The sequence below is a fragment of the Bombina bombina genome, unplaced genomic scaffold (genome assembly GCF_027579735.1).
Source record: "Bombina bombina isolate aBomBom1 unplaced genomic scaffold, aBomBom1.pri scaffold_368, whole genome shotgun sequence".
Lineage (NCBI taxonomy): Eukaryota > Metazoa > Chordata > Amphibia > Anura > Bombinatoridae > Bombina > Bombina bombina.
The window spans coordinates 510,001-537,901 of NW_026511248.1; the positions used below are offsets into that span (position 1 = coordinate 510,001).

General features: G+C 41.7%; 1 protein-coding gene across 2 annotated transcripts in view; it reads left to right on the top strand.

Annotated features, from left to right (window-relative positions):
• LOC128643665 (activating molecule in BECN1-regulated autophagy protein 1) overlaps window positions 1–27,392 on the top strand; it is a 101,923-nt gene extending 74,531 nt beyond the window's left edge. For both annotated transcript variants that reach the window (XM_053696492.1, XM_053696493.1), the window contains one exon: window positions 25,804–27,392. In XM_053696492.1, the coding sequence (XP_053552467.1) occupies window positions 25,804–27,303 (1,500 nt within the window). In that variant the 3' untranslated portion in view covers window positions 27,304–27,392. The remainder of the gene's footprint in view (window positions 1–25,803) is intronic.
• Window positions 27,393–27,901: the final 509 nt, after the last annotated feature.

Sequence of the window (27,901 nt, forward strand, 5' to 3'; positions counted from 1 at the left end):
TGTTGTATCGTCAGATGTTGGTTTCCTCTGGGGGTGAGGATTCCTCATTTGAAGTTGAACGTGATATTTCCTTTTTTTTTTTTATTTAAAGTTGAACACATTTGTTCTTTTTTAAAAGACGTCTTAATTACTTTAAGGGTTAAAGATCATAAAACTTCTGATGATAAACCTTGTAATCGTTTAAATTGCTATTGTCCCTGACGTTTTCCCTATGCCTGATGCTGTCTCTGACATGATTGCTAGGGAATGGTCTAAGCCAGGCGTGTCTTGTAATCCTTCGGCACGGTTTAAAAAGTTATATCCTTTACCTGCCGCTAATCTAGAGTTATGGAAAACAGTTCCCAAGGTGGATGGGGCCATTTCCACTCTGGCTAAACGTACTACTATTCCTTTGGAAGACGGTGCTTATTTTACGGATCATTTAGACAAAGTTAGAATCCTTTCATAGAAGGGCCTTTTTACATGCTGGTTATATTCTCAAACCAGCTATTTCTATTGCTGATATGGAAGCTGCTTCTATTTACTGATTGTCTTGTCTTTCAGAGCAGTTTTCTCATGACCCTGTTAGTGAAAATCTATTGGGTTTGCTTTAACCCAATATTCTTATATTGTGATGCTGTTTTTAATATTATGAAGATTAATGTAAAAATCATGTCTTTAGCAATTCTTGCCAGGAGGACCTTGTGGTTTTATTCGTGGTCTGCTGATATGGTATCTAGATCCTAGATTATTGTCTCTTTCTCTTCAGGAAAAGAAGTTATTTGGGTCTGATTTAGATTCTATTATTTCTACAATTACTGTATGTAAAGGAGGTTTTCTTCCTCAAGACAGGGCATCTAAAGGAAAATCCAAAGCTTCTAATCATTTTGGTTCCTTTCTTCAGATTAAGGAATAGAAAATTGAATTCTCTGTTCAAAAGCCAGGTTCCTCTGGTTCAGTCTGGAGACCTAATGCTAACTGGAACAAGTCTAAGCAGGGTAAGAAATCTGTCTCTTCTTTTAAAACCGCATGAAGGTTCTGGTAGAAGGCAGATTAAGACTCTTTAATGATGCTTGGTTTCATTCTGTCACAGATCCCAGGGTTTGGAATGTTGTTTCTCAGGGATATTGAATTGAATTCTTAACCAGGCCTCCCAGAGAAAGGGTTTTCTCTTGTAAGGTGTATCCAGTCCACGGATCATCCATTACTTGTGGGATATTCTCATTCCCAACAGGAAGTTGCAAGAGGACACCCACAGCAGAGCTGTAATATAGCTCCTCCCCTAACTGTCATAGCCAGTCATTCTCTTGCAACTCTCAACAAGCTAGGATGTTGTAGGAGAGAGTGGTTAAATATAGTTAGTTTATTTTCTTCAATCAAAAGTTTGTTATTTTTAAATAGTACCGGAGTTGTGCTATTTTATCTCAGGCAGTAAATAGAAGAAGAATCTGCCTGAGGTTTCTATGATCTTAGCAGGTTGTAACTAAGATCCATTGCTATTCTCACATATGTCTGAGGGGATTACACAGATGAGGTAACTTCAGCGAGAGAATGGCGTGCAGTTTATTCTGCTATCAGGTATGTGCAGTTATAATTTTTTCTAGAGATGGAAAACACTAGAAAATGCTGCTGATACCGGATTAATGTAAGTTAAGCCTGAATACAGTGATTTAATAACGACTGGTATCATGCTTACTCCCAGGGGTAATACCCTTATGATATTGCAATATAAACGTTTGCTGGCATGTTTAATCGTTTTTATATATGCATTGGTGATAAAACTTTATTGGGGCCTAGTTTTTTCCACATGGCTGGCTTAAATTTTGACTAGAAACAGTTTTACTGAGGCTTTCCACTGTTATAGTATAAAAGTTACAGTTGGTGCAGTTAAAATTACAAACTGTGACATCCAGCTTCCCTCAGGAGGTCCCCTGTATGCTATAGGACATCTCTAAAGGGCTCAAAGGCTTTCCAAAGTCGTTTATTGGGGAAGGTAGGACCACAGCTTGCTGTGGCAGTTGGTTGTGGATGCAATGCTCTGCTAGCCTATTACATACACTGTAAAAATTTCGTTTGATTTACTGCATTTTTTCACTGTTTTTCAAATTCAGACAAAATTTGTTTCTCTTAAAGGCACAGTACCGTTTTTTATATTTGCTTGTTAGCTTGATTTAAAGTGTTTTCCAAGCTTGCTAGTCTCATTGCTAGTCTGTATAAACATGTCTGACATAGAAGAAACTCCTTGTTCATTATGTTTAAAAGCCATGGTGGAACCCCCTCTTAGAATGTGTACCAAATGTACTGATTTCATTTTATGCAATAAAGATCATATTCTGTTTTTAAAAAAAAATATCACCAGAGGAATCTGACGAGGGGAAAGTTATGCCGTCTAACTCTCCCCACGTGTCAGACCCTTTGACTCCCGCCCAAGGGACTCGCGCTCAAATGGCGCCAAGTACATCTAGGGCGCCCATAGCGTTTACTTTACAAGACATGGCGGCAGTCATGGATAATACACTGTCAGCGGTATTAGCCAGACTACCTGAACTTAGAGGTTAGCGAGATAGCTCTGGGGTGAGACAAAATGCAGAGCATACTGACGCTTTAAGAACCATGTCTGATACTGCCTCACAATATGCAGAAGCTGAGGAAGGAGAGCTTCAGTCAGTGAGTGATGTTAATGACTCAGGAAAGATACCTGATTCTAATATTTCTACATTTAAATTTAAGCTTGAACACCTCCGCGTGTTACTTAGGGAGGTTTTAGCTGCTCTGAATGACTGTGATACCATTGCAGTGCCAGAGAAATTTTGTAGACTGGATAAATGCTTTGCAGTGCCGGTGTGTACTGATGTTTTTCCAATACCTAAAAGGTTTACAGAAATTATTAATAAGGAATGGGATAGACCAGGTGTGCCGTTCTCTTCCCCTCCTATTTTTAGAAAAATGTTTCCAATAGACGCCACCACACGGGACTTATGGCAGACAGTCCCTAAGGTGGAGGGAGCAGTTTCTACTCTAGCAAAGCGTACTACTATCCCTGTCGAGGACAGTTGTGCTTTTTTAGAGCCAATGGATAAAAAATTAGAAGGTTACCTTAAGAAAATATTTATTCAACAAGGTTTTATCCTACAGCCCATTGCATGCATTGCCCCTGTCACTGCTGCTGCGGCGTACTGGTTTGAGTCTCTGGAAGAGGCTTTACAGGTAGAGACTCCATTGGATGACATACTTGGCAAACTTAGAGCACTTAAGCTAGCCAATTATTTTATTTCTGATGCCATTGTTCATTTGAATAAACTAACGGCTAAGAATTCTGGTTTTGCTATACAGGCGCGCAGAGCGCTATGGCTTAAATCATGGTCAGCTGACGTGACTTTAAAATCTAAGCTACTTAACATTCCCTTCAAGGGGCAGACCCTATTCGGGCCTGGTTTGAAGGAGATTATTGCTGATATCACGGGAGGAAAAGGTTGTGCCCTTCCTCAGGACAGGTCCAAATCTAGGGCCAAACAGTCTAATTTTCGTGCCTTTCGAAACTTCAAGGCAGGTGCGGCATCAACTTCCTCTAATAATAAACAAGAGGGAACTTTTGCTCAATCCAAGACGGTCTGGAGACCAAACCTGACATGGAAAAAAGGTAAGCAGGTAAAAAAGCCTGCTGCTGCCTCTAAGACAGCATGAAGGAAGACCCCCTATCCGGTAACGGATCTAGTAGGGGGCAGACTTTCACTCTTCGCCCAGGCGTGGGCAAGAGATGTTCAGGATCCCTGGGCGTTGGAAATTATATCCCAGGGATATCTTCTGGACTTCAAAGCTCCCCCCCCCCAAAAGGGAGATTTCACCTTTCACAATTATCTGCAAACCAGATAAAGAGTGAGGCATTCTTACACTGTGTACGAGACCTCCTAGTTATGGGAGTGATCCATCCAGTTCCAAAGGAGGAACAGGGTTTTTACTCAAATCTGTTTGTGGTTCACAAAAAAGAGGGAACCTTCAGACCGATTTTGGATCTAAAGATCTTAAACAAATTCCTCAAAGTTCCGTCGTTCAAGATGGAAACTATTCGTACCATCCTACCACTGATCCAGGAGGATCAATATATGACTACAGTGGATCTAAAGGATGCTTATCTTCACATTCCGATACACAAAGATCATCATCTGTTTCTCAGGTTTGCCTTTCAAGACAGGCATTACCAGTTGTAGCTCTTCCCTTTGGATTAGCTACAGCCCCAAGAATCTTTACAAAGGTTCTAGGGTCGCTTTTGGCAGTCCTAAGGCCGTGGGGCATAGCAGTAGCCCCTTATTTAGACGACATCCTGATACAGGCGTCAAACTTCCAAATTGCCAAGTCTCATACGGACGTAGTACTGGCATTCCTGAGGTCGCATGGGTGGAAAGTGAACGAGGAAAAGTGTTCTCTATCCCCACTCACAAGAGTTTCCTTTCTAGGGACTCTGATAGATTCTGTAGAAATGAAAATTTACCTTGACGGAGTCCAGGTTATCAAAGCTTCTAAATTCCTGTCGGGTTCTTCATTCCATTCCGCGCCCTTTAGTGGCTCAGTGTATTGAAGTAATCGGCTTAATGGTAGCGGCAATGGACATAGTGCCGTTTGCACGCTTACATCTCAGACCGCTGCAACTATGCAGGCTCAGTCAGTGGAGCAGGGTTTACACAGATTTGGCCTCTCAACTGAATCTGGACGAAGAGACCAGGGATCCTCTTCCCTGGTGGCTATCTCGGGTCCATCTGTCCAAAGGTATGACCTTCGCAGGCCAGATTGGACTATTGTAACAAATGCCAGCCTTCTAGGTTGGGGTGCAGTCTGGAACTCCCTGAAGGCTCAGGGATCGTGGACTCAGGAGGAGTCTCTCCTTCCAATAAATATTCTGGAACTAAGAGCGATATTCAAGGCTCTTCAGGTTTGGCCTCAGTTAGCAACTCTGAGGTACATCAGATTTCAGTCGGTCAACATCACGACTGTAGCTTACATCAACCATCGAGGGGGAACAAGAAGTTCCCTAGAGATGTTAGAAGTTTCAAAATTAATTCACTGGGCAGAGATTCACTCTTGCCACCTATCAGCTATCCATATCCCAGGTGTAGAGCACTGGGAGGCGGATTTTCTAAATCGTCACTTTTCATCCGGGAGAGTGGGAACTCCATCCGGAGGTATTTGCACAACTGATTCTCCGTTGGGGCAAACCAGAACTGAATCTCATGGCGTCTCGCCAGAACGCCAAGCTTCCGTGTTACTGATCCAGGTCCAGGGTCCCAAGGCGACACTGATAGATACTCTAGCAGCGCCCTGGTCTTTCAACCTGGCTTATGTGTTTCCACCGTTTCCTCTGCTCCCTCGACTGATTGCCAAGATCAAGCAGGAGAGAGCATCAGTGATTCTGATAGCACCTGCGTGGCCACGCAGGACCTGGTATGCAGATCTAGTGGACATGTCATCCTTTCCACCATGGTCTCTGCCTCTGAGACAGGACCTTCTACTTCAGGGTCCTTTCAACCATCCAAATCTAATTTCTCTGAGGCTGACTGCCTGGAGATTGAATGCTTGATTTTATCAGTCAGTTATTGATACCTTAATACAGGCACGAAAGCCTGTCACCAGGAAAATTTACCATAAGGTATGGCATAGATATTTTTATTGGTGTGAATCCAAGGGTTACTCATGGAGCAAGGTCAGGATTCCTAGGATTTTTATCTTTTCTCCAAGAAGGTTTGGAAAAAGGATTGTCAGCTAGTTTCTTAAAGGGACAGATTTTTGCTCTGTCTATTCTTTTGCACTAGCGTCTGGCAGATGTTCCAGACGTTCATGCATTTTGTCAGGCTTTAGTTTGAATCATGCCTGTGTTTAAACCTGTTGCTCCACCATGGAGCTTAAACTTGGTTCTTAAGGTTCTTCAAGGAGTTCCGTTTGAACCTCTTCATTCCATAGATATCAAACTTTTATCTTGGAAAGTTCTTTTTTTTTTTTTTTTTTTGGTAGCTATTTCCTCGGCTCGTAGAGTCTCTGAGCTAAACCCAAACCTGGGTTCTTACCTAAGGTGGTATCTAACAAGAATATCAATCAAGAGATTGTGGTTCCATCCTTGTGTTACACAATCTGGACGTGGTCTGTGCTTTAAAGTTTTACTTACAAGCTACTAAAGATTTCTTTCATGTAATTAGCAAGAGTCCATGAGCTAGTGACGTATGGGATATACATTCCTACCAGGAGGGGCAAAGTTTCCCAAACCTTAAAATGCCTATAAATACACCCCTCACCACACCCACAAATCAGTTTTACAAACTTTGCCTCCAAGGGAGGTGGTGAAGTAAGTTTGTGCTAGATTCTACGTTGATATGCGCTCCGCAGCAAGTTGGAGCCCGGTTTTCCTCTCAGCGTGCAGTGAATGTCAGAGGGATGTGAAGAGAGTATTGCCTATTGAATGCAGTGATCTCCTTCTTCGGGATCTATTTCATAAGGTTCTCTGTTATCGGTCGTAGAGATTCATCTCTTACCTCCCTTTTCAGATCGACGATATACTCTTATATTTACCATTTCCTCTACTGATTCTCGTTTCAGTACTGGTTTGGCTTTCTACAAACATGTAGATGAGTGTCCTGGGGTAAGTAAGTCTTATTTTCTGTGACACTCTAAGCTATGGTTGGGCACTTTATTTATAAAGTTCTAAATATATGTATTCAAACATTTATTTGCCTTGACTCAGAATGTTCAACTTTCCTTATTTCCAGACAGTCAGTTTAATATTTGGGATTATGCTTTAAATTATCATATTTTTTCTTACCTCAAAAATTTGACTTTTTTCCCTGTGGGCTGTTAGGCTCGCGGGGGCTGAAAATGCTTCATTTTATTGCGTCATTCTTGGCGCGGACTTTTTTGGCGCAAAAATTCTTTTCCGTTTCCGGCGTCATACGTGTCGCCGGAAGTTGCGTCATTTTTGACGTTATTTTGCGCCAAAAATGTCGGCGTTCCGGATGTGGCGTCATTTTTGGCGCCAAAAGCATTTAGGCGCCAAATAATGTGGGCGTCTTATTTGGCGCCAAAAAATATGGGCGTCGCTTTTGTCTCCACATTATTTCAGTCTCATTTTTCATTTGCTTCTGGTTGCTAGAAGCTTGATGTTTGGCATTTTTTTCCCATTCCTGAAACTGTCTTATAAGGAATTTGATCTATTTTGCTTTATATGTTGTTTTTTCTCTTACATATTGCAAGATGTCTCACGTTGCATCTGAGCCAGAAGATACTACAGGAAAACCACTGCCTGCTGGATCTACCAAAGCTAAGTGTATCTGCTGTAAACTTTTGGTAGCTATTCCTCCAGCTGTTGTTTGTAATAATTGTCATGACAAACTTGTTAAAGCAGATAATATTTCCTTTAGTGATGTACCATTGCCTGTTGCAGTTCCCTCAACATCTAAGGTGCAGAATGTTCCTGATAACATAAGAGATTTTGTTTCTGAATCCATAAAGAAGGCTTTGTCTGTTATTTCTCCTTCTAGTAAACGTAAAAAGTCTTTTAAATCTTCTCTCTCTACAGATGAATTTTTAAATGAACACCATCATTCTGATTCTTTGGACTCTTCTGGTTCAGAGGATTCTATCTCAGAGATTGATGCTGATAAATCTTCATATTTATTTAAGATGGAATTTATTCGCTCTTTACTTAAAGAAGTACTAATTGCTTTAGAAATAGAGGATTCTAGTCCTCTTGATACTAATTCTATACGTTTGGATAAGGTTTTTAAAGCTCCTGCGGTTATTCCAGAAGTCTTTCCTGTTCCTAATGCTATTTCTGCAGTAATTTCTAAGGAATGGGATAAATTGGGTAATTCATTTACTCCTTCTAAACGTTTTAAGCAATTATATCCTGTTCCGCCTGACAGGTTAGAATTTTGGGACAAAATCCCTAAAGTTGATGGGGCTATTTCTACCCTTGCTAAACGTACTACCATTCCTACGTCAGATGGTACCTCGTTTAAGGATCCTTTAGATAGAAAAATTGAATCTTTTCTAAGAAAAGCTTATCTATGTTCAGGTAATCTTCTTAGACCTGCTATATCATTGGCTGATGTTGCTGCAGCTTCAACTTTTTGGTTGGAAACTCTAGCGCAACAAGTAACAAATCGTGATTCTCATGATATTATTATTCTTCTCCAGCATGCTAATAATTTCATCTGTGATGCCATTTTTGATATTATTAGAGTTGATGTTAGGTTTATGTCTCTGGCTATCTTAGCCAGAAGAGCTTTATGGCTTAAGACCTGGAATGCTGATATGGCTTCTAAATCAACTCTACTTTCCATTTCTTTCCAGGGAAACAAATTATTTGGTTCTCAGTTGGATTCTATTATTTCAACTGTTACTGGTGGGAAAGGAACTTTTTTACCACAGGATAAAAAGTCTAAAGGTAAAAACAGGGCTAACAATCGTTTTCGTTCCTTTCGTTTCAACAAAGAACAAAAGCCTGATCCTTCGTCCTCAGGAGCAGTTTCAGTTTGGAAACCATCTCCAGTCTGGAATAAATCCAAGCCTGCTAGAAAGGCAAAGCCTGCTTCTAAGTTCACATGAAGGTACGGCCCTCATTCCAGTTCAGCTGGTAGGGGGCAGGTTACGTTTTTTCAAAGAAATTTGGATCAATTCTGTTCACAATCTTTGGATTCAGAACATTGTTTCAGAAGGGTACAGAATTGGTTTCAAGATGAGACCTCCTGCAAAGAGATTTTTTCTTTCCCATGTCCCAGTAAATCCAGTGAAAGCTCAAGCATTTCTGAATTGTGTTTCAGATCTAGAGTTGGCTGGAGTAATTATGCCAGTTCCAGTTCCGGAACAGGGGATGGGGTTTTATTCAAATCTCTTCATTGTACCAAAGAAGGAGAATTCCTTCAGACCAGTTCTGGATCTAAAATTATTGAATCGTTATGTAAGGATACCAACGTTCAAGATGGTAACTGTAAGGACTATATTGCCTTTTGTTCAGCAAGGGAATTATATGTCCACAATAGATTTACAGGATGCATATCTGCATATTCCGATTCATCCAGATCATTATCAGTTCCTGAGATTCTCTTTTCTAGACAAGCATTACCAATTTGTGGCTCTACCGTTTGGCCTTGCTACAGCTCCAAGAATTTTCACAAAGATTCTCGGTGCCCTTCTGTCTGTAATCAGAGAACAGGGTATTGTGGTATTTCCTTATTTGGACGATATCTTGGTACTTGCTCAGTCTTTACATTTAGCAGAGTCTCATACGAATCGACTTGTGTTGTTTCTTCAAGATCATGGTTGGAGGATCAATTTACCAAAAAGTTCTTTGATTCCTCAAACAAGGGTAACCTTTCTGGGTTTCCAGATAGATTCAGTGTCCATGACTCTGTCTTTAACAGACAAGAGACGTCTAAAATTGATTACAGCCTGTCGAAACCTTCAGTCTCAATCATTCCCTTCGGTAGCCTTATGCATGGAAATTCTAGGTCTTATGACTGCTGCATCGGACGCGATCCCCTTTGCTCGTTTTCACATGCGACCTCTTCAGCTCTGTATGCTGAACCAATGGTGCAGGGATTACACGAAGATATATCAATTAATATCTTTAAAACCGATTGTTCGGCACTCTCTAACGTGGTGGACAGATCACCTTCGTTTAATTCAGGGGGCTTCTTTTGTTCTTCCGACCTGGACTGTAATTTCAACAGATGCAAGTCTCACAGGTTGGGGAGCTGTGTGGGGATCTCTGACGGCACAAGGAGTTTGGGAATCTCAGGAGGTGAGATTACCGATCAATATCTTGGAACTCCGTGCAGTTTTCAGAGCTCTTCAGTTTTGGCCTCTTCTGAAGAGAGAATCGTTCATTTGTTTTCAGACAGACAATGTCACAACTGTGGCATACATCAATCATCAAGGAGGGACTCACAGTCCTCTGGCTATGAAAGAAGTATCTCGAATTTTGGTTTGGGCAGAATCCAGCTCCTGTCTAATCTCTGCGGTTCATATCCCAGGTGTAGACAATTGGGAAGCGGATTATCTCAGTCGCCAAACGTTGCATCCGGGCGAATGGTCTCTTCACCCAGAGGTATTTCTTCAGATTGTTCAAATGTGGGGGCTCCCAGAGATAGATCTGATGGCCTCTCATCTAAACAAAACACTTCCCAGGTATCTGTCCAGATCCCGGGATCCTCAGGCGGAGGCAGTGGATGCATTATCACTTCCTTGGAAGTATCATCCTGCCTATATCTTTCCGCCTCTAGTTCTTCTTCCAAGAGTAATCTCCAAGATTCTGAGGGAATGCTCGTTTGTTCTGCTAATAGCTCCGGCATGGCCTCACAGGTTTTGGTATGCGGATCTTGTCCGGATGGCATCTTGCCAACCATGGACTCTTCCGTTAAGACCAGACCTTCTGTCACAAGGTCCTTTTTTTCCATCCGGATCTGAAATCCTTAAATTTAAAGGTATGGAGATTGAACGCTTGATTCTTGGTCATAGAGGTTTCTCTGACTCCGTGATTAATACTATGTTACAGGCTCGTAAATCTGTATCTCGAGAGATATATTATAGAGTCTGGAAGACTTATATTTCTTGGTGTCTTTCTCATCATTTTTCTTGGCATTCTTTTAGAATACCGAGAATTTTACAGTTTCTTCAGGATGGTTTAGATAAGGGTTTGTCCGCAAGTTCTTTGAAAGGACAAATCTCCGCTCTTTCTGTTCTTTTTCACAGAAAGATTGCTATTCTTCCTGATATTCATTGTTTTGTACAAGCTTTGGTTCGTATAAAACCTGTCATTAAGTCAATTTCTCCTCCTTGGAGTTTGAATTTGGTTCTGGGAGCTCTTCAAGCTCCTCCGTTTGAACCTATGCATTCATTGGACATTAAATTACTTTCTTGGAAAGTTTTGTTCCTTTTGGCCATCTCTTCTGCTAGAAGAGTTTCTGAATTATCTGCTCTTTCGTGTGAGTCTCCTTTTCTGATTTTTCATCAGGATAAGGCGGTGTTGCGAACTTCTTTTGAATTTTTACCTAAAGTTGTGAATTCCAACAACATTAGTAGAGAAATTGTGGTTCCTTCATTATGTCCTAATCCTAAGAATTCTAAGGAGAAATCATTGCATTCTTTGGATGTTGTTAGAGCTTTGAAATATTATGTTGAAGCTACGAAATCTTTCCGTAAGACTTCTAGTCTATTTGTTATCTTTTCCGGTTCTAGGAAAGGCCAGAAAGCTTCTGCCATTTCTTTGGCATCTTGGTTGAAATCTTTATTTCATCTTGCCTATGTTGAGTCGGGTAAAATTCCGCCTCAGAGAATTACAGCTCATTCTACTAGGTCAGTATCTACTTCCTGGGCGTTTAGGAATGAAGCTTCGGTTGACCAGATCTGCAAAGCAGCAACTTGGTCCTCTTTGCATACTTTTACTAAATTCTACCATTTTGATGTGTTTTCTTCTTCTGAAGCAGTTTTTGGTAGAAAAGTTCTTCAGGCAGCGGTTTCAGTTTGAATCTTCTGCTTATGTTTTTTGTTAAACTTTATTTTGGGTGTGGATTATTTTCAGCAGGAATTGGCTGTCTTTATTTTATCCCTCCCTCTCTAGTGACTCTTGTGTGGAAAGATCCACATCTTGGGTAGTCATTATCCCATACGTCACTAGCTCATGGACTCTTGTTAATTACATGAAAGAAAACATAATTTATGTAAGAACTTACCTGATAAATTCATTTCTTTCATATTAACAAGAGTCCATGAGGCCCACCCTTTTTTTGTGGTGGTTATGATTTTTTTGTATAAAGCACAATTATTCCAATTCCTTATTTTATATGCTTCGCACTTTTTTTCTTATCACCCCACTTCTTGGCTATTCGTTAAACTGATTTGTGGGTGTGGTGAGGGGTGTATTTATAGGCATTTTAAGGTTTGGGAAACTTTGCCCCTCCTGGTAGGAATGTATATCCCATACGTCACTAGCTCATGGACTCTTGTTAATATGAAAGAAATGAATTTATCAGGTAAGTTCTTACATAAATTATGTTTTTCGTCAAACATCTGCTTTGTTTGTTGTCTACTCTGGACAGAGGAGAGGTCAAAAGGCTTTGGCAACCTCTTTTTCTTTTTGGCTAAGAAGCTTAATCCGCTTAGCCTATGAGACTGCTGGACAGCAGCCTCCTGAAAGGATTACAGCTCATTCCACTAGAGCTGTGGCTTCCACTTGGGCCTTTAAAAATGAGGCTTCTGTTGAACAGATTTGCAAGGCGGCGACTTGGTCTTCGCTTCATACTTTTTCAAAATTTTACAAATTTGATACTTTTGCTTCTTCGGAGGCTATATTTGGGAGAAAGGTTTTACAGGCAGTGGTTCCTTCCATTTAAGTTCCTGCCTTGTCCCTCCCTTCATCCGTGTACTTTAGCTTTGGTATTGGTATCCCACAAGTAATGGATGATCCGTGGACTGGATACACCTTACAAGAGAAAACACAATTTATGCTTACCTGATAAATTTATTTATCTTGTGGTTTATCCAGTCCACGGCCCGCCCTGTCATTTTAAGGCAGGTAATTTTTAAATTTAAACTACAGTAACCACTACACCCTATGGTTCCTCCTTTCTCGGCTTGTTTTCGGTCGAATGACTGGCTATGACAGTTAGGGGAGGAGCTATATTACAGCTCTGCTGTGGGTGTCCTCTTGCAACTTCCTGTTGGGAATGAGAATATCCCACAAGTAATGGATGATCCTTGGACTGGATACACCACAAGAGAAATAAATTTATCAGGTAAGCATAAATTGTGTTTTTTCTGTCCAATGTTCCAAGAAATCCTGTAAAAAGCTCAAGCTTGTCTTCAATCTGTGTCCGATCTGGAAGAAATGGGAGTGATTGTTCCAGTTCCTTTGCAGGAACAGGGGATGGGATTTTATTCAAATCTCCTCATTGTTCCAAAGAAGGGAAGGCACTTTCACACCAGCTCTGGATCTAAAACCTCTGAATAAGTTTGTAAGGATTCCATCTTTCAGAATGGATACTATCAGGACTATTCTGCCTTTTGTTCAGCAAGGTCAGTTTTTTGTCTACAATAGATTTAAATGATGCTTACCTTCATGTTCCAATTCACAGAGAACATTACCCGTTTCTGAGGTTTGCCTTTCTGGACAAGCACTTTAAGTTTGTTGCTCTTCCATTTGGTCTGGCCACAGCTCCAAGAATATTTACCAATGTTGTTTGTGCCCTTTTGTCAGACCTCAGGGTATTGCAGTATTTCCTTACCTGGACGATATCTTGGTTCAAGCTACGTCTTTTCCTTTAGCAGAATTTCTCACCAACCAACTCTTGTTGTTTCTTCAAAATCATGGTTGGAGTATTGATTTTCCAAAGAGTTCTTTTGTTCCTCAGGCAAAGGTTTCTTTCCTGAGTTTCCATATAGACTCGGTGATCATGAGTCTTTCTTTAACAGAGCAGAGATGGTTATGATTGGTGTAATCTTGAATAAACATTCAGTCTCTTTTGTTTCCTTCAGTGGCTCTGTGTATGAAAGTACTAGGTCTCATGATTGCAGCTTCAGATGCAATTCCATTTGTTCGATTTCACATGAGGCTTTGTAGGCTGCGTCAATAGTGCAGGGATTATACTCAAAATATATTTTTGGATCCCAGTACAAATCAGTCTCTAACTTGGTGGCTGGATCATCAATTTATTATTAAGGGGGATTCTTTTGCTCAACCTACCTCGACTGTGATCACTACAGATGCAAGTTTTTCAGGTTGGGGAGCTGTTTGGCGGTCTCTGACAGCACAGGGGTTTGGGATATTTGGGAGGCCAATCAATGTTATGGAACTCCATGCAATTTTCAGGGCCCTTCAGACTTGGCCTTTGTTGACATACTAGAAAATAGAGAGATACACTCAACTGAGACAGAACAAAAGCTAGAAAAACTTCTGTGCTTGTTCACAAGGCCAGTGCCACTCAGGGCACAGTCTTTTAGCACATTATACCTTTCACAGAGAAAAAATATCCTATAGCATATCAGTCTGACCCTGCCCAATGACAGTCCAGCGCCGAAATACCAGTCAATTCTTCTCTGAACAAGAGAACACAACAAACCCCACACGTACGCTTCGGGCTCCCTTGGGCCTCTTCAGTGAGGTGCAGTTGCATCTCTCTAGGGCATGTGTGCAAGGAGTCCAAGGCTGGTTTCCTATTTTACTCTTAGGAACACCCAAGAGCAATTTGCATTCAAACTAGAAAATAGAGAGACGCACTCAACTGAGACCGAACAAAAGCTAGAAAATCTTCCGTGCTTGTTCACAAGGCCAGTGCCACTCAGGGTGCAGTCTCTTTTAGCACATTATGCCTTTCACAGAGTAAAAAAGGCACTAAGTGGCACTGGCCTTGTTAACAAGCACTGAAGATTTGTCTTTTGTGTGTGTCTTTCTTTGTTTTCTTATTGGCCTTTGTTGAACCATCAGGGGGAACTTGCAGTTTCCTGGCTATGATGGAGGTGTCTCAGATTCTCTCTTGGGCAGAAGCCAATTCTTGTCTAGTTTCTGAATTATCTGCTTTTTTGTGAGCCTCCTTATTTGATTTTTCATCAAGATAAGGCTGCTTTACAGACATCATTTAATTTTTTGCCTAAGGTTGTTTCTGGTAGAGACATTGTTGTTCCTTCTTTGTGTCCTAATCCTAAGAATTCTTCTGAAAGATCTTTGCATTCTCTCAAGCTACTTGGTCTTCTTTGCATAGTTGTAGTAAATTCTACCATTTTTATGTTTTTGCTTCCTCATGCAGTTGTCTGTCTGATGGTTATGCCTGTTTTTAAGTGCATTATAAAAAAAATAATTTTGGGATGTGGACTTAAGTTTTTATATCACTTGTGGACTCCACAGTTTATGTATTAGTTCCCATGAGTAATGGATTGTGGACTCTCACCACCTGTATGAGAGAAAACATTTATGCTTACCTAATAAATTCATTCCTTTCATGGTGGTGAGAGTCTATGAGGGATTAGATTTTTTTCATCACATCTTTTTTCACTGCTCCTTTTTTGGCTCTTATTCCTTTTTCTTACCTCACTTGCTTGGCTATACGTTACACTGAGGTATGTATAAGGTGGGAGGGGTTTTATAGAGCTGTTGTGGTTTATTTGCCTCCTCCTAGTGGTAGGAAGAGTAATTCCCATGGGGAATGGATAGTGGACTCTCACCAACATGAAAAAATGAATGTATCAAGTAAGCATAAATTATGATATATATATATATATATATATATATACAGTATCTCACAATACATTTTTGTATATATTTTATTATATCTTTTCATGTGAAAACTGAAGAAATGACACTTTGCTACAATTTAAAGTAGTGAGTGTACAGCCTGTATAACAGTGTAAACTTGCTGTCCCCTCAAAATAACTCAACACACAGCCATTAATGTCTAGCCGTCGGCAACAAAAGTGAGTAAATCCCTAAGTGGAAATGTCCAAATTGGGCCCAATTAGCCATTTTTCCTCTCCGGTGTCATGTGACTCATTAGTGTTACAAGGTCTTAGGTGTGAATGGGTAGCAGGTGTGTTAAATGTGGTGTTATCGCTCTCACACTCTCTCATACTGCTCACTGGAAGTTCAATATGGCACCTCATGGCAAAGAGCTCTCTGAAAATCTGAAAAAAAGAATTGTTGCTCTACATAAAGATGGCCTAGACTATACAAAGATTGCCAAGACCCTAAAATTGAGCTGCAGCACGATGGGCAAGAACATACAGCGGTTTCACAAGATAGGTTCCACTCAGAACAGGCCTTGCCATGGTCGACCAAAGAAGTTGAGTGCACATGCTCATCGTCATATCCAGAGGTTGTCTTTGGGAAATATACGTATGAGTGCTGCCAGCATTGCTGCAGAGGTTGAAGCGGTGGGGGGTCAGCCTGACAGTGCTCAGACCATACGCCGCACACTGCATAACATTGGTCTGCATGGCTGTCGTCCCAGAAGGAAGATTCTTCTAAAGATGATGCACAAGAAAGCCTGCAAACAGTTTGCTGAAGACAAGCAGACTAAGGGCATGGATTACTGGAACCATGTCCTGTGGTCCGATGAGACCCAAGATAAACTTATTTGGTTCAGATGGTGTCAAGCGTATGTGGCGGCAACCAGGTGAGGAGTACAAAGAAAAGTGTGTCTTGCCTACAGTCAAGCATGGTGGTAAGAGTGTCTTGTTCTGGGCCTGCATGAGTGCTGCCAACACTGGGGAACTACAGTTAATTGAGGAAACCATGAATGCCGACATGTACTGTGACATACTGAAGCAGAGCATGATCCCCTCCCTTCGGAGACTGGGCTGCTGGGCTGTATTCCAACATGATAATGACCCCAAACACACCTCCAAGACGACCACTGCCTTGCTAAAGAAGCTGAGGGTAAAGGTGCTGGACTGGTCAAGCATGTCTCTAGACCTAAACCCTATTGAGCATCTGTTGGGAATCCTTAAACGGAAGGTGGGGGAGCGCAAGGTCTCTAACATCCACCAGTTCTGTGATGTCATCATGGAGGAGTGGAAGAGGACTCCAGTGGCAACCTGTGAAGCTCTGGTGAACTCCATGCCCAAGAGGGTTTAGACAGTGCTGGAAAATAATGGTGGCCACACTAAATATTGACACTTTGGGCCCAATTTGGACATTTTCACTTAGGGGTGTTCTCACTTTTGTGGTCAACGGTTTAGACATTAATGGCTGTGTGTTGAGTTATTTTGAGGGGACATCCAATTTACGCTTTTATACAGACTGTACACTCACTACTTTTCATTGTAGGAAAGTGTAATTTCTTGTGTTGTCACATGAAAAGATATAATAAAATATTTACAAAAATGTGAGGGGTGTACTCACTTTTGTGAGATACTGTATGTGTGTATATGTATATATACACATACAGTACACTGTATATATTTGTGTGCGTGTATTTATGAAAAAAATTATATATATAATGTGTATGTAAACATTTTTAATTTATATTGTTTCACATTTGTGCTAGGTGTTTGTTTTACTACTACATGCTGCAAATTGTCCGAGTACACGCTGAGTGTGTAGGGCAGGGGTGTTAAACTGGCATTATTGGCAAAGATTTGCTTACTGTTGCCAAAGAATATAACCTCAAAAAACACTCAATACAATTCACAAACATAGCACTTGTATGGAAAATGGGCGGTGACTCAAATGAGTTTGACACCCCTGGAGTAGAGCATCACACAATCTCATACCTTTAGTCATAATTAGACACAGTTTTTTTTAAACTTTAAAACTTTCCAATAAATATTTGTGTAGTCTCTTCTGCTTTCTGTAACTGCCCTATGACACTATGCAACCCTATAACAACCCTATAACAATACAGATTAGTAAGTAATTTACTCTGGTGACTGCGCTGTCTCCCAGCATGCACGCCTCTGCATGTTCCTTTGATAACAGGGGAACATGCTGAGAGAGTTGTGTGAGTAAATCGAATGTGATGTCTCAGTTACAGAAAAACCATACCATTTCAAACTCTAGGGCGGTTCAGACCTACATTATAATTTAGGCAAGGGGGCAAAGTAAAGATTGATCAATAAAGATTGAGGGTGTACAGTAGTACTACTATAGATTGCCCTCTTGTTACTCCGGCATTTATTTTACTTTTTTCCTTTTCTTTGTTATCCATTCTCTTTGTTATCATCTCATATAAATAGGAACCCAGCGCCTAAAACAGCACATCTTCTCTTGCTGAAGTGTACCATTATTTTCAGTTATATGAGAATTCTGTAAGAATTGCTCCTTTTTTAGCAGTGGCATGTAACATAGGTCCTTCTTGTCGAACAGTCTATAGCAGAAAAGTAGATCTCATTAGCAAAAGCTTTGGTAGTTAAAAATAAAGAAAATGAATATTTTAAATAGTAGCAAATAGTGAGGTTCCTCTGTTTCTGTCTGCTATAATTAAAGGGATACTGAACCCAATTTTTTTCTTTCGTGATTCGGATAGAGCATGACATTTTAAGCAACTTTCTAATTTACTCCTATTATCAAATTTTCTTCATTCTCTTGGTATCTTTATTTGAAATGCAAGAATGTAAGTTTAGATGCTGGCCCATTTTTAGTGAACAACCTGGGTTGTTCTTGCTGATTGGTGGATAAATTCATCCACCAATAAAAAAAGTGCTGTCCAGAGTACTAAACCAAAAAAAGCTTAGATGTCTTCTTTTTCAAATAAAGATAGCAAGAGAACGAAGAAAAATTGATAATAGGAGTAAATTAGAAAGTTGCTTAAAATTGCATGCTCTATCTGAATCACAAAATAAACAATTTGGGTTGAGTGTCCCTTTAAGTTTCACAAAAAACATATAAGTGTGAGTTCTCTCTAGATATAACAGATAAAAGCTAAATCCCAGAATAGGTCACACTGATTTTTCTAAATGTGGCCAGAAAATAAAAGCTAGAAAAAAGGTGGAAAGTAGGGGAAAAGTGATCGGAGAAGAAAAGCTTATCTGTAAGTGTCTCACAAATGTATTCTTAAAAAGGACACAAACATAAAAGGGTAATTTATTTAAATATAGATCCAAAACACACAAGACCTAACATATGTATTTCGGCAACTAGACCATATAAAATAACCATATGGTGTACAAATGATCATGAATACATTGTATATTTAATGCACAAAACAAAAGTTCAAAGCTATGAATATGAATGAAAATCCAGTGAAGGGCTTAAAAGTCAGTGCTGTTTAAAATGTCTTGAGAGAGCTTCTCAAGTGAAATACCTTAAGCAGGGTGTTATCCCGCTTTGCTGTGTTGAACGCTAAGCAATGAGTGTTGCGTAGCTGAATTGTTGCTGCTGGTGATGTGCAAAAGGTGAGCTGTGCAAAGGTTAAGCTGATCGTTACTTCGAAAAAAGCTTGGTGCAGGGGAGACAGATTTGAGCCCCTTAACTTCTAAGCAGGCGGTGACTCTGCCTAGTAGTGACATTGCCGGTAGGTTGATACAATTCTGAAAAGAGACGACGAGTGCTCACAAGCAGGAGGTGAATTACTGGTAAACACCACAATGGATATATGTTATATACAGATCAAACGTGTGTCACTAGATGATCTGATAACAACCGTCCTGTTTACCGTATTGCATGGAAAATAGCTCTTTAAAGGTGATAAAACATCTACGTGTTTCGGCTGTTTTTCCAGCCTTGATCAACAATTCAGCTCCGCAACACTCATTGCTTAGCGTACAACACAGCGAAGCGGGATAACACCCTGCTTAAGGTATTTCACTTGAGAAGCTCTCTCAAGACATTTTAAACAGCACTGACTTTTAAGCCCTTCACTGGATTTTCATTCTTATTCATAGCTATGAACTTTTGTTTTGCGCATTAAATATGCGATGTATTCATGATCATTTGTACACCATATGGTTATTTTATATTGTCTAGTTGTTGATATACGTAGGTTAGGTCTTGTCTGTTTTATATCTATATTTAAATAAATTACCCTTTTATGTATTTTTTTTTTTAAGTATACATTTGTGAGACACTTACAGATAAGCTCTTCATCTCACAGCGCTTTCCCCCTACTTTCCCCCTTCTAATTACGTTTAACACCAGAAATATTTCTTCTGTTATGTGTGATCAGTCCACGGGTCATCATTACTTCTGGGATATAACTCCTCCCCAACAGGAAATGCAAGAGGATTCACCCAGCAGAGCTGCATATAGCTCCTCCCCTCTACGTCACTCCCAGTCATTCTCTTGCACCCAACGACTAGATAGGATGTGTGAGAGGACTATGGTGATTATACTTAGTTTTTATAACTTCAATCAAAAGTTTGTTATTTTACAATAGCACCGGAGCGTGTTATTGCCTCTCTGGCAGAGTTTGAAGAAGAATCTACCAGAGTTTTTACTATGATTTTAACCGGAGTAGTTAAGATCATATTGCTGTTTCTCGGCCATCTGAGGGAGGTAAAAGCTTCAGATCAGGGGACAGCGGGCAGATGAATCTGCATTGAGGTATGTAGCAGTTTTTATTTTCTGAATGGAATTGATGAGAAAATCCTGCCATACCGTTATAATGACATGTATGTATACTCTACACTTCAGTATTCTGGGGATGGTATTTCACCGGAATTACTCTGTTAAAAGTACACTAAACCTTTTAATAGGTATTTATCATGTTAAACGTTTTTGCTGGAATGTAGAATCGTTTGCATTTTCTGAGGTACTGAGTGAATAATATTTGGGCATTATTTTTCCACTTGGCAGTTGCTTGTTTTAATTGTGACAGTTTCGTTTCTCTCTCACTGCTGTGTGTGAGGGGGAGGGGCCGTTTTTGGCGCTCTTTGCTACGCATCAAAAATTTCCAGTCAGTTACTCTTGTATTTCCTGCATGATCCGGTTCATCTCTAACAGAACTCAGGGGTCTTCAAACTTCTTTGGAGGGAGGTAGATTCTCTCAGCAGAGCTGTGAGACTTATATATTGACTGTGATTAAAAACGTTACTCTGTAATTTTTATTTTCAAATTTAATTATTGTTACTTTACTAATGGGAACAAACCTTTGCTAAAAGTTGTGTTGTTTTTAAGGATTGATGCTATAACTGTCTTTCAGTTCATTATTCAACTGTCATTTAATCGTTTAGTGCTTCTTTGAGGCACAGTACGTTTTTGTTAAATAAGATTGTAACCAAGTTGCAAGTTTATTGCTAGTGTGTTAAACATGTCTGATTCAGAGGAAGATACCTGTGTCATTTGTTCCAATGCCAAGGTGGAGCCCAATAGAAATTTATGTACTAACTGTATTGATGCTACTTTAAATAAAAGCCAATCTGTACAATTTGAACAAATTTCACCAAACAGCGAGGGGAGAGTTATGCCGACTAACTCGCCTCACGTGTCAGTACCTGCATCTCCCGCCCGGGAGGTGCGTGATATTATGGCGCCTAGTACATCTGGGCGGCCATTACAGATAACATTACAAGATATGGCTACTGTTATGACTGAAGTTTTGGCTAAATTACCAGAACTAAGAGGCAAGCGTGATCACTCTGGGGTGAGAACAGAGTGCGCTGATAATACTAGGGCCATGTCTGATACTGCGTCACAGCTTGCAGAGCATGAGGACGGAGAGCTTCATTCTGTGGGTGACGGTTCTGATCCAAACAGATTGGATTCAGATATTTCAAATTTTAAATTTAAATTGGAAAACCTCCGTGTATTACTAGGGGAGGTTTTAGCGGCTCTTAATGATTGTAACACTGTTGCAATACCAGAGAAATTGTGTAGGTTGGATAAATACTTTGCGGTACCGGCGAGTACTGACGTTTTTCCTATACCTAAGAGACTAACTGAAATTGTTACTAAGGAGTGGGATAGACCCGGTGTGCCGTTCTCACCCCCTCCAATATTTAGAAAGATGTTTCCAATAGACGCCACCACACGGGACTTATGGCAAACGGTCCCTAAGGTGGAGGGAGCAGTTTCTATTTTAGCTAAGCGTACCACTATCCCGGTGGAGGATAGCTGTGCTTTTTCAGATCCAATGGATAAAAAATTAGAGGGTTACCTTAAGAAAATGTTTGTTCAACAAGGTTTTATATTGCAACCCCTTGCATGCATCGCGCCGATTACGGCTGCGGCAGCATTTTGGATTGAGTCTCTGGAAGAGAACCTTAGTTCAACTACGCTGGACGACATTACGGACAGGCTTAGAGTCCTTAAACTAGCTAATTCATTCATTTCGGAGGCCGTAATACATTTAACCAAACTTACGGCTAAGAACTCAGGATTCGCCATTCAGGCACGTAGGGCGCTGTGGCTAAAATCCTGGTCAGCTGATGTAACTTCTAAGTCCAAATTACTTAATATACCTTTCAAGGGGCAAACTTTATTTGGGCCCGGTTTGAAAGAAATTATCGCTGACATTACAGGAGGTAAGGGCCACGCCCTGCCTCAAGACAAAGCCAAAGCTAAGGCTAGACAGTCTAATTTTCGTCCCTTTCGGAATTTCAAAGCAGGAGCAGCATCAACTTCCACTGCACCAAAACAGGAAGGAGCTGTTGCTCGTTACAGACAAGGCTGGAAACCTAACCAGTCCTGGAACAAGGGCAAGCAGGCCAGGAAACCTGCTGCTGCCCCAAAGACAGCATGAACCGAGGGCCCCCGATCCGGGACCGGATCTAGTGGGGGGCAGACTCTCTCTCTTCGCCCAGGCTTGGGCAAGAGATGTTCAGGATCCCTGGGCGCTAGAGATCATATCTCAGGGATACCTTCTAGACTTCAAATTCTCTCCCCCAAGAGGGAGATTTCATCTGTCAAGGTTGTCAACAAACCAGATAAAGAAAGAAGCGTTTCTACGCTGTGTACAAGATCTGTTATTAATGGGAGTGATCCATCCGGTTCCGCGGTCGGAACAAGGACAAGGGTTTTACTCAAACCTGTTTGTGGTTCCCAAAAAAGAGGGAACTTTCAGGCCAATCTTAGATTTAAAGATCCTAAACAAATTCCTAAGAGTTCCATCGTTCAAAATGGAAACTATTCGGACAATCTTACCCATGATCCAAAAGGGTCAGTACATGACCACAGTGGATTTAAAGGATGCTTACCTTCACATACCGATTCACAAAGATCATTACCGGTATCTAAGGTTTGCCTTCTTAGACAGGCATTACCAGTTTGTAGCTCTTCCATTCGGATTGGCTACGGCTCCAAGAATCTTCACAAAGGTTCTGGGTGCCCTTCTGGCGGTACTAAGACCGCGAGGAATTTCGGTAGCTCCGTACCTAGACGACATTCTGATACAAGCTTCAAGCTTTCAAACTGCCAAGTCTCATACAGAGTTAGTTCTGGCATTTCTAAGGTCGCATGGATGGAAAGTGAACGAAAAGAAGAGTTCTCTTTTTCCTCTCACAAGAGTTCCATTCTTGGGGACTCTTATAGATTCTGTAGAAATGAAGATTTATCTGACAGAAGACAGATTAACAAAGCTTCTAAATGCATGCCGTGTCCTTCATTCCATTCAACTCCCGTCAGTAGCTCAATGCATGGAGGTGATCGGCTTAATGGTAGCAGCAATGGACATAGTTCCCTTTGCACGTCTACATCTCAGACCGCTGCAATTGTGCATGCTGAGTCAGTGGAATGGGGATTACTCAGACTTGTCCCCTACTCTGAATCTGGATCAAGAGACCAGAAACTCTCTTCTATGGTGGCTTTCTCGGCCACATCTGTCCAGGGGGATGCCATTCAGCAGGCCGGACTGGACAATTGTAACAACAGACGCCAGCCTACTAGGTTGGGGCGCTGTCTGGAATTCTCTGAAGGCTCAGGGACAATGGAATCAGGAGGAAAGTCTCCTACCAATAAACATTCTGGAATTGAGAGCAGTTCTCCATGCCCTTCTGGCTTGGCCCCAGTTAAAAACTCGGGGGTTCATCAGGTTTCAGTCGGACAACATCACGACTGTAGCTTACATCAACCATCAAGGAGGGACAAGAAGCTCCCTAGCAATGATGGAAGTATCAAAGATAATTCGCTGGGCAGAGTCTCACTCTTGCCACCTGTCAGCAATCCACATCCCGGGAGTGGAGAACTGGGAGGCGGATTTCTTGAGTCGCCAGACTTTTCATCCGGGGGAGTGGGAACTTCATCCGGAGGTCTTTGCCCAAATACTTCGACGTTGGGGCAAACCAGAGATAGATCTCATGGCGTCTCGCCAGAACGCCAAACTTCCTCACTACGGGTCCAGATCCAGGGATCCGGGAGCGGTTCTGATAGATGCTTTGACAGCACCTTGGAACTTCGGGATGGCTTATGTGTTTCCACCCTTCCCGCTGCTTCCTCGATTGATTGCCAAAATCAAACAGGAGAGAGCATCAGTGATTCTAATAGCGCCTGCATGGCCACGCAGGACTTGGTATGCAGATCTAGTGGACATGTCATCCTGTCCGCCTTGGTCTCTACCTCTAAGACAGGACCTTCTGATACAGGGTCCATTCAAACATCAAAATCTAACTTCTCTGAAGCTGACTGCTTGGAAATTGAACGCTTGATTTTATCAAAACGTGGTTTTTCTGAGTCGGTTATTGATACCCTGATACAGGCTAGGAAGCCTGTTACCAGAAGGATTTACCATAAGATATGGCGTAAATACCTATACTGGTGCGAATCCAAAGGTTACTCCTGGAGTAAGGTTAGGATTCCTAGGATATTGTCCTTTCTACAAGAAGGTTTAGAAAAGGGTTTATCGGCTAGCTCATTAAAGGGACAGATCTCAGCTCTGTCCATCTTGTTACACAGGCGTCTGTCAGAAAATCCAGACGTCCAGGCCTTTTGTCAGGCTTTAGCTAGGATCAAGCCTGTGTTTAAAGCTGTTGCTCCGCCATGGAGTTTAAACTTAGTTCTTAACGTTTTACAGGGTGTTCCGTTTGAACCCCTTCATTCCATTGATATAAAATTGTTATCTTGGAAAGTTCTGTTTTTAATGGCTATTTCCTCGGCTCGAAGAGTCTCTGAGTTATCAGCCTTACATTGTGATTCTCCTTATCTGATTTTTCACTCAGACAAGGTAGTTCTGCGTACTAAACCTGGGTTCTTACCTAAGGTAGTCACTAACAGGAATATCAATCAAGAGATTGTTGTTCCATCCTTGTGTCCAAATCCTTCTTCAAAGAAGGAACGTCTTCTACACAATCTGGATGTAGTTCGTGCCCTCAAGTTCTACTTGCAGGCAACTAAGGATTTTCGACAAACGTCTTCCCTGTTTGTCGTGTACTCTGGTCAGAGGAGAGGTCATAAGGCTTCGGCTACCTCTCTCTCCTTCTGGCTTCGTAGCATAATTCGTTTAGCCTATGAGACTGCTGGACAGCAGCCTCCTGAAAGAATTACAGCTCATTCTACTAGAGCTGTGGCTTCCACTTGGGCCTTTAAGAATGAGGCCTCTGTTGAACAGATTTGCAAGGCTGCAACTTGGTCTTCGCTTCATACTTTTTCCAAATTTTACAAATTTGACACTTTTGCTTCTTCGGAGGCTATTTTTGGGAGAAAGGTTCTTCAGGCAGTGGTTCCTTCTGTATAATGAGCCTGCCTATCCCTCCCGTCATCCGTGTACTTTTGCTTTGGTATTGGTATCCCAGAAGTAATGATGACCCGTGGACTGATCACACATAACAGAAGAAAACATAATTTATGCTTACCTGATAAATTCCTTTCTTCTGTTGTGTGATCAGTCCACGGCCCGCCCTGTTTTAAGGCAGGTAAATATCTTTTAAATTATACTCCAGTCACCACTTCACCCTTGGTTTCTCCTTTCTCGTTGATTCTTGGTCGAATGACTGGGAGTGACGTAGAGGGGAGGAGCTATATGCAGCTCTGCTGGGTGAATCCTCTTGCATTTCCTGTTGGGGAGGAGTTATATCCCAGAAGTAATGATGACCCGTGGACTGATCACACAACAGAAGAAAGGAATTTATCAGGTAAGCATAAATTATGTTTTTTGCCTGTAGTGTAAAAAGGAAAGACAAACAATTTTTAGTGACGTAAAAAATAAGCTGCGTGGTTGAATTGAATTAGGAAAAATTATGACTTTGTTCTGTACCAATGCATGGTCTGCAGAGGCTAACCATGAGCAATTAAATTAATAAAACCCAATAGGTTGACCGAAAAAGTTGTTGTTGCATGCAGTAAGATTTTTTAAACTACCTTTGCTAAGGTATTAAAATTAATTGATTTTGCTCTGTAGAATTTTAGGGTATATATCATAGGTTCAATTGATCACTAGGGGCATAATTTTTTACTAGACTGAATTAACCAATTTCTGTTTGCTGCAGAGTGATGAAGAATCAGAGATACCACTGGACAGTGCAGAAATTCCCATATATCGCCAGCGCTCCCTACTACAGAATCAACCAGTGCGCCGGACCCCGCTGCTTCACAACTTCCTGCATATGCTATCGTCCCGTTCCTCTGGTACCCAAGCCGGGGAGCAGCCTCCAGTTCAGGACTCCGCCACCCCATCGCCTCCCCCTCCCCCCCCTCCTCCTCTCCCTCCCCCAACAACTGAAAGTAACCAGCGCCTCCATTATTCTCGAATGCGTGAGCGGGCACCTGGTGTCAGTGCTCCATGCTGTCAGGACCCTAGCATGTTGTGCCTCTGTATTAGATGTTCCAGTGCACGGTTGTCCTCTCCACTCTTTCCCCACCCAGAATCATCTGGAGCCCCCTCTACCTCTTCAGGGGTCACCTCCACGTCCTTCTCTCCAGTACAGACTGAGCCCTCACATTCATCAGAGCGACAACAGCACCAATCATCTGCTCAGCATGATCATGGACTTCTGAGCCGCCCCTCTGCCTTCAGTAGCGTGCATAGCAGCACAGCTGGTAATACACTGCGTACCCTGAGCCTTGGACCAACGCGACGCTCCCTGACTGGACAGCCTTCCCGCTACCAGCAACCTACTGCTGATTTAAGTGGCTCAGAATGGACACGAACAGTGCTAAACTTGGGACCCCGGCCTGAGATGGAACCCATGCCCCCTCCACGAACAAGCGCCTCTTCTGTTAGCCTTTTGTCAGTCCTGCGTCAGCAGGAAGGAGAGTCTTCATCCTCTGTTTACACCTCTGCTACAGAGGGTCGTGGATTTTCTAGTACTGATGCAGAGAGCTCAGGAGCTCAGCCACCCATTCACCCTACAGCTGCTAGGACAGAGCTGCAATGTGACCTGCGTCGTTTTTTCCTTGAATATGACAGACTAAATGAGTTAGAGTCGGGAGCACAGGGTGCAGCACAGGGACAAGCACATGAGATGCTTAACAATAACCTGGAGCCAGAGCAACCCGGTACGTCCCATCAAACCAGCCAGGGTCATGGTGGGGAAAGCAGTTCTAGCCAGCCCAGGGGGCATATGAACCGTTGCCGAGCATGTCATAATCTGCTGACCTTTAACAATGACACCTTGCGCTGGGAAAGGACACCCCCAACTTACCCAGAAGTAGCAGGGACTTCTGCCTGGCAACCATCCCCCATCCCTCCTCCAAGCTCATTCCAGGCTGGTCTAGTTGCAGGTAGCGTAGAGCAACCTGTAGCACCAGGTGTTGAGAGGCCAGAGGTAGGAAACATGTCAGGCAGTGGCAATCGGTTGGAAGCTGCTGCCTCTGGGACAACACAGGAGGAAAGGACAGTGGGAGTAGTGTATAATCCTGAGACTGGACACTGGGAACGGGTCTACAGCCAACCAGCATCTGTAAACCGAGCTCCGAATGTAACCCAAGAGGCCTTACCACAGGATTTGCCAGAGGAGAGCACTGAAGAAGACTCTCTTAGGAGGTAAGAAAAATAAATGTTTCTATATGTAAGTGGTAGCTGATATCCCACCAGTCTTATTGTTTGTGGAATGCTCGTATATACATTATCACTTACAGATTAGCCACAACACAGTGCTTCATGTCAATGCACTGCCCTATTCCACCACCAGATGGTGCTACAGGGTAAAAGTTGTAAATCTGATTTTATGTTGGGCCCAAGCTGACAGTGTGAGAAATATGTGAAATTAATATTATCTGAAAGGTGCAGGTCACTTGTGCCTCTAGAGACTATTTGCGATCCCTCTATAGTGGGCAGATCATTGTTCTTGGCAAGAGTAATTAAGAGCTATAGAAAAAGATTAATAACCTACATTCACAGTGCATGTAGAATCAAATAGAGATCTAAAGATAAGATCTTGGCAATATCAAAGCATATTGCTTTAAAATACTTGAGTCTGAATGCCTGTATGTCTGTATTGGAATCGTTCTAGACGTCTAGACCTGTGCCACAACAGAGAGAAAATTAGATGTTGTGTACAAGGCAGAACAGAGGTGCTAAGATAATTATCTGTATTCCAGATAATGACTTGTTTAACGGTGTCTTAATGAGCGTAGCATGCATGA